Source organism: Ammospiza nelsoni, chromosome 8 (genome assembly GCF_027579445.1).
Source record: "Ammospiza nelsoni isolate bAmmNel1 chromosome 8, bAmmNel1.pri, whole genome shotgun sequence".
NCBI classification, from domain to species: Eukaryota; Metazoa; Chordata; class Aves; order Passeriformes; family Passerellidae; genus Ammospiza; species Ammospiza nelsoni.
In genome coordinates this window covers 12,978,514-12,992,775 of record NC_080640.1, presented here as the reverse complement: position 1 = coordinate 12,992,775, position 14,262 = coordinate 12,978,514, and the positions used below count along the sequence as shown (strand labels likewise).

The 14,262-nt window shown below is 44.9% G+C and overlaps 1 protein-coding gene across 3 annotated transcripts in view; it reads left to right on the top strand.

Annotated features, from left to right (window-relative positions):
- Positions 1–54: 54 nt before the first annotated feature.
- The window catches only part of SUFU (SUFU negative regulator of hedgehog signaling), an 82,303-nt gene continuing 68,095 nt past the window's right edge, over positions 55–14,262 (top strand). For 2 of the 3 annotated variants that reach the window (XM_059476870.1, XM_059476869.1), the window contains exons 1-2: positions 55–253; positions 5,893–6,027. In XM_059476870.1, coding sequence (XP_059332853.1) covers positions 72–253; positions 5,893–6,027 — 317 coding nt within the window. In that variant the 5' untranslated portion in view covers positions 55–71. Of the gene's footprint in view, positions 254–2,934; positions 3,061–5,892; positions 6,028–14,262 lie in introns of those variants that run through there. The other variant, XM_059476871.1, reaches the window with a different exon arrangement.

The window sequence follows — 14,262 nt, the reverse complement described above, 5'->3', positions numbered from 1 at the left end:
CGGGAGCGCCTGGCGGGAGCGGAGCGGCTTCGGCACCAACTGGGACGGGCGGGACCAGCCGCCTCCGGGACATGGAGGGCGTGCGGCCGGGCGGGGGGCCCCCCGCGGGCGGGCCGGGGTCCGGCTCGGGGTCCGGGTCTGCGTCCTTCCCGTCGCTGTTCCCGCCGGGGCTGCACGGTATCTACGGCGAATGCCGCCGTCTCTATCCCGACCAGCCTAACCCGCTCCAGGTCACCGCCATCCTCAAATACTGGTGAGGCGGCCTGGATGGGGCCGGGGTCTTGCGTGGAGCCGGGGGGAGCCGTGGGGCCGGCGCCTTGTGTGGGATAGGAGCGGGTTTGGGAGGAGTGGTGGGAGCGGGAGAGGTTTGGGAGAAGCCCGGGGGCTGGGGACGTTGCACGGGGTAAGCCTGGAGGGGCTGGGGAGGGTTGCAGCAAGGGGAGAGGGACTGGGGGTTGCGTCCTGTGTTAGGGGTGAGGTGCAAGAGTTTTGGGGACATGCAGCGGGTTGGGGATGGAGGGATTGGGGGTGCAGTCGGTTGCCTGGGGCGTGTGTTTGGTGGGGGCTCCTGGGGAGAATGTGCTGGCAGTAGGAGAAGGGTCTAGAGAGGTGTGCACTGAAATCAGGAGAGTGCATTGAGGTTTCTGGGGTGATTTGGAGAGTCCCTGAGCGAGGGGTTGCTGATGAAGGCCCCAGCTGGGACAGATCTTAGGAAAAGGGCGTGTTACTCAGTGGAGGTGTTCCCACAGAAGGTGAGGGTCTGGAGTTTCCCCCTGGACAGGCGGCAGGAGCTCTGTCTCTGGCCGGGATTCTGGGGTTCCAGTGTGGCAGCACTGACCAGAGTGAAGCCGCTGTTGCAGCCTGCAGGCCGGACACTGCCCTGTGTACCCATACAGCCCACGGGGCAGTGCCAGCTTCGCTTGGCCTTACACAGCCATGCCTTATCACAGACTGTGGATCTGCTGTGCAGAGTCTCTGCTGACACAGTGTCTGACACCAGGAACAGCAGTTGTTTATGTGGGAGAGTGGCATGAAGGAAGTTCTTGGATGTTTAGCTATCAAGATAAGTGTCTAGCATCTAATCCCGTGTGAAGAGGAGTTCCTTTTGCTTTTTGCTGTCGCTTAGCTGCTCAGCCCCCTCTTCTGGGGCTAAGGAACATGATCAATCACCCCTGAAAGTTTGCTTTACATGACATTGGCCAGTCCCTACCCCAGCACTTGAAAAAACTAAATGCTGAACTTCTTTATTTACAGCTCATTTCAACCTGTATGTTTTTATCCTGAGTCCTGAGCAACAGCAGAATAACATCCTCCCTGTGTGCTGCTCTGACAACAAAAAGCTATTGCTGTTGTTGTCCACAGAAGTGTAGTTTTTTAAGTGATTCTAGCAAGAAGTTTATCTGTTAGCCTTTATTGCCTAGGGGAGTATTGTATTAAAATGGCGCAGTGGACTGACATAAGATTTTGCAAATCTGAGACTTCAAAATATAAATAATTTCTTAGTCATCTGTGCACATCAGTACTTTGGTGGTGGTCTGATCAGTCTGTTTTCACACTTATGTGTAATCTTAGATACTCATTAAGTGTTTCCAGTCACGTTAGCACTTCTTTTCCATCAACAGCTTAAAGCATACTGGCTATAGTGGTGTAGGATTTGTGGAGGTTGAGGGAAATTTAGGTCTATAGTGAAGAATGGCAAAGACCCTTGTTTGGGAAGAAACCTTGTTGCTTAAGGGATTGATGAGGGTTTTGCTGCAGTTGGAGCTCAAACACTAAAATGATTACTGCTGGCAGTGAAGGCAGATTACAAGTAAGAAGTAATGTGAAGGCCTGTTTATCCTGGCATTTTCCACTTAGTGGTTCCTCCAGCTGCTAGCTCAGCCAGCAGCGAGAGCTGAGAGCTTCTGTTGTAAAGGTGAGCTTCCTACTGCTGTCCTGGGCAGGAAATGCTTGTGTGAGGTAAAGCCTCCATGGGCGCCACAAGTTCTTTCTTTCCTGTTGTTGGGTGAAACTTGGAGCTTGGTTTTGTTATGTCTGGTAAAACGACTCCTGCCACAACACTCTCTCTCCTACTCTGCCTGGGCTGCCAGCTATTCGCTAGCTAAATTAGAAGAGGAAATGGCTGAATGAAGTTCTCTGCCTTAGGAGAAATATTGTAACACTAATCAGCTTTTAATTATATGTATCAGTTTCTCTATGGTTAACAGCAATTTGTTTTTTTTTGTTCGGGGAGCTGAAGTTGTAGTCTTTGGCTTGCAGATCAGAGCAGATCCTAACTGTGTAACGTTGGAGAATCTGCAGCACTCCATGCCTGTTGCACAAAGGGGTTTAGCCATGTGGATTATTTAATGGAACTAGTCTTTTAAAATGCTATTTGCATAGCTTGGGATCCAGTCAGAACTTCTTGGAAGAGTTTCTGTCTGTTTTTGTGAAGGCCATGCCCCACGATGGAGTTTGTCCGTTGATATCCAGTATCCCCTTTAATTATAAAATATGGTAGAGTATCTCAAATTGAAATATCTTGTTGTGTGGAATTGCTGGTGAAAAAATCAAATTTGTTCTTTTTTTGTGATAGGTTTTGAAATAAGCATAATTTGGGCTCCACTACTGGGTTTTTATCACCTGTCTTAAATTTAGGCCATACTCTCAAAAACCTGTGCAGTGAGCTGTGGTCTGCGGCCTTTTGGGAATCACAGACTACTTCTGAAAGGTTGTCAAAAGGTAGCTGTGAAAAGCAATCCTATTGTCAGCTGCTGGGAAGTGGCTACAGACAATACACTAAGGACTTTTCAGGGTGAATGAATTAGGAGTTTTCCGATGTCTTTCCATTGTGGGTCTCTTTCCTCTGTGTTTCTTCTTCCACACAAACTTCAGGGCGCTCTTAACATCAGTCAAAAGAAGACTCTTGGTGCAGATGCAAATACAGGGTTTCCCCTGAGGCTGCCCTTCCTGCTCCTGAATGAGCTCCATGAATAGAGAATGTAACAAATTTGTGCTGTACCTCTGGCTTTGAAGTTGGGCCCTTCCTAATAAAATCCTCCAACGCTTCCAGCTCTTTGTGTGAGTGCATGTACTGATATGTAGATTGTGATACAAGGTCGAACCCTGCCGCGGCAGCCGTGGGCGGGAGGAGGATGTACCTCAGCAGTGCCGGCAGGGAGCAGTGAAACCTGCCACCGAAACTGGATAAATATCTGTGCTGACTAACCCTTGGTGAGCATTACTGCCATGGCTGTGCTACTGAGTGCTGCAGGTAGCTGGCTTAAAGCTCATGCTGGATGTTTGTGCAGTTGCAGTGGTTTTGGGATAGGTATATGGCTTGGATATGTGTTGTTCAGAATTTAATTAGTCACTGCTGCAAGCTTTTAGTCTACATCTCTTCCAAGTGAGATTTCTCAGCGAGTAAAGATGGTGTGGCTGGATCGTTGAGCAGCATGTGAACCAGTTGGTAGTGAAATCTGGGCAGGGCTGAGCTCAGCTCCTCCAGGCCACCTGGTGCCACATTGCTGTGGCCACCTCTTGGTGGTCTGGTGCTGCAAGTCTCCAGAAAAGTTTGGCCTTTGGAGACAAACACAGGATTGCTGGCAGGAGTGAGGGAGAGGTGTCTGGCTTGCCTGGGGCTGTCCTAGGCAGGACTTGCCATCTGCATCAGACCTGACAATTGTGTTTGAGTAGCCCTAGGGAAAAGTATGTGCTCATGGAATAGTCCCTGTCCTGAAAAGGGCAGTATAGAGGTTTCTCTTGTGTGTTGTCAGTGTCAGAGTGCCTGTGTCAGCAGTGTTCCAGCATTGATTGTTTGACTTCTAAAGTGTTATTAAACCCAGTTTGGAAGCAGATTTTCTTTATGTAGGAGATGCTGGTTGCTTAGCAGTGTTCCCTTCATTGCAAAGCCCACACAGCTGCTCTGACCATGACTAACCTCTCACATTGATCAGTGCATGAACCTCCCTCACTCCAGATCCTCCCAGTCCAGCAATAATTGTGTGTGGCTGCTGCTGGTCACTGCCACTCCTCCAGGGTGAGTGACCATCCTGGCTGGAATTGCTTCCATCTGACTGCTTCCGTCATGGATCCCTGGAGGGCTGAGCACTGGCCAGGACATAGGTGCCTTGCTCTGAACAGAGCCACCTGGATGGGTGTTTCTGGTAGAGACCTCAGCCTCCAGTGCGACCTGATGCCAGTGAGAGGGAACAGGTGAGAAAAGGGTGTCAGAGGGGACTTGTTTTTTCCTGAGTGTTTCAAACTATTGCTAGACTTTGAAAACAGGTTTTTTCAGGTGTCTACTGAAGATCAGACTCAGCTCCATCCTGGGGTCTGATGCACTCTCCCCGTGTTTGCTCACCACTTTGCCTTTTATGCTGTGAGGATGCCACTTGTCATATGAGCATATTGTTCTGATGTAGCCTTTGACAGTGGACACCTGTGCCACTACTGGGTGCCACTACTGCTCATCCCCTCTGTCCTGCCCCAGTATCCTGGGCTGCATCCTTGACTGACCTGCTGGAGAAGCTGCAACTGGTGTCAGTCACCATGATGGCAATATATGACTTAGGAGAGAGAAGCTATCCTACGTAAAGTCAGTCATGTTAGACAACTGCTCTGGTTTTTTGCCAGCAGCAGTAGGAGCAAGGCAGCACAGCACACCTGCGGAGAGGCCTTTTAGTACACCAAGCTGATAAGCTGTTTTGTACAGACTTGATAAAGTTGGGCAACAGGAGGAGGGCAGAGAATATAAAACAGTGTCTCGCTGTCACTAGGGCTGGATCCATCTCTCCAGCCATGGAGACTGTGTATCATGATACACAAACCCTCAGGACAAGTGAAGGAAGGACAGCCATGCCCTGCAACCTGCAGATGATTGTGTCAGGGTCTGTCTCAGACAATAGACATGAGAGGAATTGATGTGTAGAATCATTTGTTCCAGTGAATAGGGTCGTGTGAGTTTGGATTTTCTTGTTTGGAGCAGCCTGGAGTTCTACTTGAAGACACAGTGTGTTGTAGGCACAAAGTGGTTAAACAGCTGCTCAGCTGTGCCAAAACTGCTTGTGGTAGGTGTTTTGTGATTGACAGGGCAAACAGCAACACAGTCCAGCATGTTCCTTCCTTCAGCAGGGAGTTGTCCTGTCTTTGCTCAGACAGAGGTGATGTGAGTGGCAGGAGGATGTGCTCTGCTCTCTGCTGGCACACAGCCTCAATTCCCTGTGCCTTGTAGCAGGAAGGGCGACTGCAGGCTTTGCTGGTTGCTCTGTAGCATAACCTGCCTGTGCTGCATTAAATTTTGAGTTATGTTCTTTTAAGGAAGCCATTCTAATGCTGATGCAGAGGGTAGAGTGGTACTTTTTACTCATTCATGGTTAATGCAAGTGGTGTATTTTTAGAAGTCTTGCTGCTAGTTTTACTGAATCAATTTTTTCTCCTCTGCTGTTTGAACTATTTTGTCTGTGTTCAGAAGTATGGATTACTCTCCTCAAAACTTAGTAATTTCAAAGTCTGCTTGGAATAGCATCACTTTTTTTGAGGTATGTGCCTCTGGACTGAATTAAGAATTTGCAATGCAGATACAGCCATTGCTCTTTTACTAGTACAGTTTTCCAATTTTCTTTGTGTTTTGTGGAAGCTTTAATATGATTTTCCAGAGGTTTTTATGCTTTAACATTAAAAACATTTTTAGCATGTTGCACACGTGTACTTTGTCTTCCTGTGCTCAAAGCTTTCTGGACTTAACCTAACCTTCCTCATGATTTTTTTTTTTTTGTTTTTTAGAGGTAATTTGAAAGTTCTAAATTTTGTTTTAAACCAGGTCTTTGTACAACCTCTTCTAGCACCTGGGGAGACTTACCCTTTGTCTTGAGTGAACTAACTTACGTACGAATATTTCTGTTTTTCATGCAGGCTGGGAGGACCTGACCCTCTGGACTATGTTAGCATGTACAGAAACCTGGGAAACCCAGCACTGAACGTTCCTGAGCACTGGCACTACGTCAGCTTTGGGTTAAGTGACTTGTATGGAGACAACAGAGTACATGAGTAAGTGTCATTTAGGTTCTGTAGCTGTGTGTTGAGTATTGTGTTGCATTTTGGGGGTGTGTAGGTAAAACCCTGTCCTGCTGCTCATATTATTTGAACAGCTGGTTTTCTGTTGAGAACACCCCAGCCCTGGTCTCAAAAACAATGACATATGCCTGTGCTTGCATGTAGAAGACATTCTGTGTTCCCCTCTGCAGGCCTTGAATGCAGTATATTTCCTTTCAGTGTTAAGTGGGTTTTTGTTTAAATTTCTTTTAACTTGTTGGGAAATTTTCTTTTAACTGTCTGTCTTGTTGTGTTTTTCACACTCTGTAATCTGTTATGGTTGTACACTTAAATCCTGACCTCTCCCTGTGCATGTTAAATGCCTTCCTCTGGAAAACTGCTGTAAGGGGATTTTTGCTGTTGCTGGCACAGCAGTGTTACTGTCAGCAGACTGCCACTCCAGTGGCTGCTGTATAAAGTGCTAATTTGTGTAACAGAAGCCAAAAACTCTAATTGTTTGACTGTCTTTTCTCCAGTAATTAAATTATTTTCTTAGGTTGCTGGTATGAATAGTTTCTAGCAGGGACTTTGCATTAGACCAAGCAGGCAGCATGAGCTAACCCTATTCTTTCATTAGCTGACCCTACTCCTTAACTCCAGTTGAAGTGAGTAGCAGTAGCCAGGCCGTCATGATTTTGGGGCTGTGAGCATGGTCTTTTAACCAGCCAGAAATGGCACAATGTTTCTGCTGTCACTGTTTACAGAAATTATCTTTGCACTGTGTTATAGTTACAGGATAAATGTCCTTGATGAATGGTGCAGCAAAGGCTCCAGTTTGTTCACACAAGCTTTTCTCCTTTTGTTTGTCTTGGTTAAGATTCAGCCACCAGTTTTTTTTCCATCAAAGTTTCTCTTGCAACAGCAGCAGTTGGGCAGTTTCTTTAACTTTACCCATTCCTCAAGGCAGTTTCTTCTGTTTTTTTTCCTCCTTGTATTTGTGATTACAGAACTATTTTTCAGAAAACAAGTCTGGAGTTTATACAGGACCCTAATGTCAAAGAGATCTGCCTGGGACATTTAAGCAACAATTAACAACAAACCCCAGTTTGGGAGGAAAAGTAGGGCAAGTGAAAGAAATGAAGTTTCAGGCTTCCTTCCCTCCCAAGAGATCTTAGTGTGAACATGTAGATATTTACATGGTACTTTTGTTCATAGATCAGGTGTGTGTTCCCTTCTGGCTGGAATAGCACCCCCAGCTCCACAGCACTGTCCTTGTGTCACTTGCCCTGAGATGTTCAGCTGTCTGCAGTCTGTCACCTTTAATTTGGCCTCATTCTTGGAGCTACAAAGCTTAATAGTATTTAATATTGATAGTATTGTCCAGTAGGTTGGGTCTACCTTGTGTCCCAATTGTGCATGTGGTAGAGCTGTCAAGACCTACTCATCTCCTAAACACTGAACCTGAAGTTACCAGCTGGTATGTGAGCACTGTAGACTACTGAGAGAAGATTTTCAAATGAGCTGAGCCCTCATCAGCAGTTCTCATTCCCAAGAGCAATTCTTGTTTGTTAAAACTGCTCTGGAAATTTGATGGCTGTGGGAATTGCACGTCACCAGCCCGGCCCTGGGTGCACACTGTAGGAATGTAGTGGATTTTTCTATGCACTCAGGAGGTTCTTGTTCTCTGACAGGGAATTTAATAAAGCTTTGTTTAAGAAAATATGTCTCTCTTTTGCTTGAAGGGCTTTGGGATTCTGCTGTCCCAGGTAAAGTGTGCTGTCGAATGGTTGGCAGGAGCATGGGGTTGCAGGGCAGCTGTTTAAATCTTTGGTATATTTCCTTTAAAACCAGGGTGGCACTGTTCAATTGCCCTGCCCTCTGGAGACAGGAAAGAGTTTGTTTGGGTTTTTTTGGGTTTTTTTTTTTTTGGGGGGTTTTTTTTTTTGGGGTTTTTTTGTTTTTTTTTTTTTGTTGTTTCCAAGCTGTCTACAAAGAGTGCAGAGCTGGATCTGCTTGGGACAGTCAGCAGGATTCTTACATCAAGGATGTGTTTCCATAGCCTTGCTGTCCTTCATATTTTAGAAAGGAAAAGACAGAACACTGCCAAAGGTCTTGTTAATTGCCCAGTTTGGGTAACATGTAGCTTACTTTTTGTGGACCTCTCATGGTAATACAGTAAGTTTAGAACAATTATAATGCAGTATTAAATGAAAAGGACTTTTTGATTTTTTTGAGTGGACTAACACTGAATTGGAGGCCCCGTATTTTTATTTATAATGGAATAGCAAACAGATGTAGCAAATAATGTGAAAATGTTGACTTTAATTTATATTTTTTAATAAGAACCTGAAAAGTCTGAAGTAGAGGTCTCCCTGTGCCTCCTTGTTGACAGATTTATTTTCAGTTAAAGCAGCACTGTTTCCTGCTCTGCTTACGTATCAGCTGTACTCTGCTTACAGAACCAGTCTGGTTTTAAGAATCTGTAGAATAAGATGGAAGAAATCTTAAGAATTTAAAGCAAGGAAACCTTTTTCATTTAAAACCCCTCAGTGTTTCATGGTATAATGGCAACCATGACACCAGCTGTACTGAGCTGATAGCTCTAAAAATCCTAAATCATGATGTCATGACAGCATTAGGGAACCACAGGCCTTTCAGTGGGATTTCATGCCAAGCTGCTTGCATGGAAATAAGTCTCTCCAGCTGAGCATGTTGCACAACTTGAGTGGCAGCAGAAATCCTTCCAGTATGTTTTTGCAAGTTATACTCAATTTTTAGCTTTTTCTATCTTCTTTCTAATCAAAACAAACGTGTGACTTCTTGAATCTATTCAGCAGGGTTAAAGTAGGGCCTTTTATTTCTGACTGTTCTTGCATTCTGAAGAGATTCTGCACTGCAGTGGTGAGTGTGTGCAGCCTGCTGGCAGGAGGCATGTGGCCAGTGCAGTTGTGGGAGAGGAGATGCTGAGTCCTGCACTCTTCTCCACCCCTTGCTGGCAGCAGCTGCCCACAGCAATGCCAGCAGCAAGGAGCATGTCCCTGTGTGTCTGCACAAAGCCAGTGCCTCAGCTGGCAGTTTGTGCTCTGATGCCAGGCCATCAGTGAGGTCAAGGGACAGATCATTCCTGCAGTTTACAATCATTATGGTGACTTCTTCCTTGGTGGAGAACAGGTGCACAAGGAAGGCAGCATCAGCAGGTGTAGCTGGACTCAGACTCCATCAGTGACAATGCCAGCTTCCGCTGACTCCCTCAGGAGTCTCTGACCCAGGAGGCAATGGGCAGAACCTGATGCATAGGAAATTCCACCTGCACATGAGGAAGAACCTAATTACTGTGTGGGTGACCATGCACTGGAACTGATTGTCCAGAGAGGCTGTGGAGATACTAAAGAGCCATCTGGACACAATCCTGTGCCATGTGCTCTGGGATTACCCTGCATGAGCAGGAAGGTTGGACCAGATAACAATGGTGCCACAGTGTTTGCCAGCCCCAGATTGTGCTGGCACAGGTTTGCAGGGCTGTCCAGGGACTAAGAAGGAAAATGTTTTTGCCATACTGGCTTCTGATTTCAGTTTGTTCTAAGGCCAAGGTTTGAATCTTCACTTAACTGTTCTGTAGTTTGAGTGCTCATTCATTTTCTGAACACTTTAAAGTGCATGGAAAGTGAAAACCATGATGCAATAGAATTCCTGAACACCTTGAATAGTCTTATTTGTATTAAAATTGCAGGGTTGTAATTCAGAGCTGAAATAGAAAGTAAGGCTTAAATTATGGATAGATTGAGATAAGATTTTTATTTGTGGTCTTCCCACATCCCACAAAATGACATGCCAACTGTGTTTTGATGTTTACTATATCAGCTTCATACTGACAAGGGTGGTGGGGTTTGGGGTTTTTTGGTTTTGTTTTTTTCCTGGCCCCTAGCCAGGAGCCGAAGTGCAGCATCCCATTTGCATAAAACCAGAGAGATTACAGCTGCCTTCATCTCTATTACAGATGCAGGGTACCACCCGCTGAGACAACAGGTTCCAACTTGCTGTGGTCCTTTTGATTTGTGCTGCTTTCCATTTGGATCAGGAGGGAGCAGTGCATGCCGGGATAACGTGTTGTCTCTGTGGGTGGTGCCTCCCTATTAAAGGTGAGGGTAAGCAGGAGCCTTTCAAGATCTTCAGTCCAGCTTGTGTTCTGCTTGCTTGTATAGATCCTCTGAATGACCTTAACTTGTAAAAGGGCAAGGATGCTTGTTAGAGTTGGGAGGAAGAAAAAGGAGCGCAAAAGTGGATCAGGTAACCAATACAAGGCTTGCAGAGGGGTGGATGTTTTCTGGAAGGCTTTTTCTGAGTATAAAAGGAGATGAAAAGAGTATTTAGAAAATAGCCTGGAAGTTGGAATGAGTCCTCTCTTTCTTTTGAGTGCATGCTGGCTTCTCCTTTGAACCTGCATGAATGTAGGATGGAGTGGTGCTGACAGCTATCACTTTAGTGGCCTCTTAGTTCTGTAGCCTTTCATAAATTTAAAAGCTCACTGCCCTCAGCTTGCCAGCCTTTAGCCTTAAATTTTGCTATTTAATGGGTCCCTAAGTGCTTTATAAACCACATGCCTAAAGCACTGCTGAAATATTACACCAAGCTCCAAGGTAACTGAATGCTTTTAAAATGGTAGCGAGTGACTCTGCCCCTCTTTGTTTTCATGATAAAACAGAGGGCCTTTTGGAAGATGGTAAATTAGAGAGAGGTGGCAGATCCATATTTCAGGTAAGATTTGTAAAGTTCAGCATGTCTACCTTGAGAGGTTGCTGGAGGTGAAGCATCTGCCCCAGCTGAAGAGAATTACATGGAAGAGGATATCAGTGAGCATCAGTTTAGGAAAGCAGTACAAGAGGTAGGATTTGGAGGAGAGAGGGTCCAAGGTGGGCACCATACTCTGGACTTCCTTTTTCTTCCCAGGTCTTGTTTGCCTATCAAAGGCTGACCCCAAATGTAATGCTTATTTTTTCATTTGGCCTTCTGTCTGAGGCAGAGGGGAGAGAGGAAGGTTCACGGCAGAGTGCAAAGGGAGAGGCCATAGAATTAGGGAGTTCTGTAACAAAAAAAAAAGTGTTTTCTTTCAATGGTAGTTTATTTGAGAATCTGTCAGAGTAGGAAAGAGTCGTTTAGATGCACAGCACAATAAAATCTCTTTTAATTGATTTTTTTTGTGATTAGATTCTTTTCATACCTATAAAGATATGAGTTAGAATGAGCTTTTCTTAAAATTAAGGTACTTTTAACAAGTCTCACCTCTGTGGATTCTTTGGAAATACAAGTGTGGTTCTACTTAAACTTGCTTACTGGGAATACCTGTAGATGGTTCGCTTCTGTCAGGCTATTTGTTTTTGCATACTTTGCAGAAATGTGACATTTTTGGGACAACTCTTGCTCTGAAAGACTGGATTGATTTTGACCAATGAGTTAAGACATTTTAATGAAACATATGCACAAGTGTGATCACGTAGGGTTCAATTCTCTATTTCCCAGACAAAAACATTACAAAAAACCAAGTTAAACCATCATGCCTATTTATGTCCCACTGAGGGTGTCCCTCCAGTGGCTGCCATGCACCAGAACCCTCTAAGGCTTGTGTTTCACTGCTGGAGGCAGACCTCCCCTGAAGCTATGGTCACTGCAGGGAAATCTGATTTTCCTCCTCCAAGGCAGAGTGCACTTGGCTTCCAAATGTCACTTGCTGGAGGTAGTTAGTACCCTTAATGAAATGGAAGATGTGGGCCACCTACAGAGAGCAGCCTGCTTTGGGCTGCGGTCTATCTGTGTTTACATGCAGGGGCTGTGGGACGAGACCACTCTTGAACTGTGCTAGATTTGGAATGTTTTTTTGAAGCATTGAAGGAAATTCATTTAACGTTTGCAGCACAGTAGTTGAATTTACAAGAAAGACTGTTTTCAATAAAAAAAAAAAGCGGGGAAAGATTGGAAGAAGGTTTAGTGCTGAGCATTGAAGGCAAACACTGCTTCCTGTTCGATTGTGGGTATGTGCTCCACTGCTGCATCCTGTTAGGATGAGCCTCTTGCTGCCTTGCAGGGAAGGGGCATAGTGCTCAAAGTGGATGATTTTATGGTGGTTTTTTTGCCAACAGAACTTCCACATTTATGATCTTGGCACATTGGAGGAGAGTTGATCTGAGACATGGCTTCCTTACTCTGATCTCCAATGAGTGGAGATGTGGGAGAGTTTGCAGGCTCTGCTCTCCCAGCAAGTTCAGCCTGCTGGGAAGAGAAGCAACTGGTGATCAAAACTGGGTCTTCTAGTGAAAGGTTGCTTTATGTGATAAAGATCTGTTTATGATGTTTTTAAAATCAAGAATTAAAAAACAGCTTTTTTTTCAGTGCAACGTGAAGGGTGAAGTATTTTTAAGCGGTGCAGCCATTCCAGCTGTGGGATCATTGACATTCATTGACATTTTTTAATCCATTTGCTGCCTGGAATAGAGATACTAACAAAATAAAGGTTTGAAGAAATAGATCTGAAGGCTCTTATTCATACCTAATCCCCTTTGTTTTTTCCTCAATGCATTTTTAGTGTTAGGAACATGCCTTCTTGACTAGTACTAGAATAGTGCATGTTTCTTGATGAGTCTTTGACTATAATTGGTAACAACAAATTACCACTGATAATAAAGTTACCAATTTTATATGGAATTTGAGCTATTGGTGTTTCTCTCTCCTATGCTCCGTGGTGATGACCTAACTCAGCTGCCTCTCTACTGTCATCTCAGTTTTGAATCAAGGCCCAATAGGCAGTGACACCAGGCTAACAAAAGAGGGCTGCAAATCTTGGTGGTCTCCCATTCAGATGGTATTGCCTTCCTGGGACAAAGGGGTGAGTAGGGCTCCTGAGTGCCACTCTGCCTCTAGGGATGGTAAACAAGGAACGGATCACTGGTGGGAGGCATTTTTTCATCACTTGACAAAGCTGGGTAGATGGGATACCACCTGACAAAGGGCTGAGGTTTAAAGGAAGATTTTGCAAGGGCTCTTAAGAACAAAAGGAAAAAAATAGGCCAGAAAACTGTTTTTTTCAGGATGTAAACAGGGTGGGCGGAGGTGAAGGGGGACTCGGCCATTCTTGGGGAGCTCTGATTTAAGCTCAGAGGATACAGACAAGGGAAGGAGGGAAGAGTGCACAGATGGCTCATTGTTTTGTCTAGCTCAGCATTCTTGTACTGCCGAAGCGAAGGGCTATTGTTTTAAAATCCTTTTTGCAAAAAGTACTCTTTGCTTTCCAGCTATCCCTGGTCCCTGAGATGCAAACTGTAAACCAGAGGGACTGGTCTTAAATGCCCATTTGTTTTGGAGGGTCAGTCAAAGGGGCCCTGGGCAGTTGCTGGGTGGCAAGGCATTGCTTCTATAAAGGAATGGGGGGAAAAGAGTACTCCTGGGAAAATGCACTGCAGCACTTTGGGAGGAGGCGAGAACAAAAGGATGCACTGGGAGGGGCTGATGCAGAGCAGTGTCTGTCTTGGGGGCCTTTACCAAAGCTATGAAATGAAGCACGAAACTGGCACATACCTCACCTGCCATGAGGTCTGATGTGCAGTATACTTTTTTTACAGTATTTCACTCTTTTTTTTTTTTTTGATCAAATAATTCATTGTATAGAGAAATAATGCCATTTCTATACTGTTATTCTTTCTACTGTTCCAGTTACACTGGCACCACTCCTTCCCCTCCTCCCTGTAAATTGTTGTGGCCTTTCTGGAGCAGGGGCCTTTTTTGGCATAGTCGACAAAAATAAACCATAAAGGCAGCTGTTGTTATGAATAAGGCTCAACAGGGGAATTTTACCAGTAGAACTACAGCAATATAATTATACTGGTAGACTAGTTACAGTAAATTTCCTCATGAAGACAAGTCTTAAGTTGACATTTCCTAGCTAAGTTGAATCCATATGTATAACCTTATTATGCAAAAATAATATCTCTCTGGGCCTTGAATTCCTTTTTTACCCAGAAGAGTAACATTAAGCAGAAAAGCAAAGTATTTAGTGTTCAGAGATAAATGGGGGATTTTCTCTAACAGAATGGTTGTGATGAGCTATATGCTGATCTCTGTGTTTTTTACTGGGCAGGTTATTCCTCCAAAAGTGGTCAGGAACACGAAGAGAGTGTTCCTGCTTGCTGCACTCAAATGTAGGCAATACTGAAATATGCTGTAAGTTGACATGTCTCTCCCAACTTTGCTTCTGATTGAAAG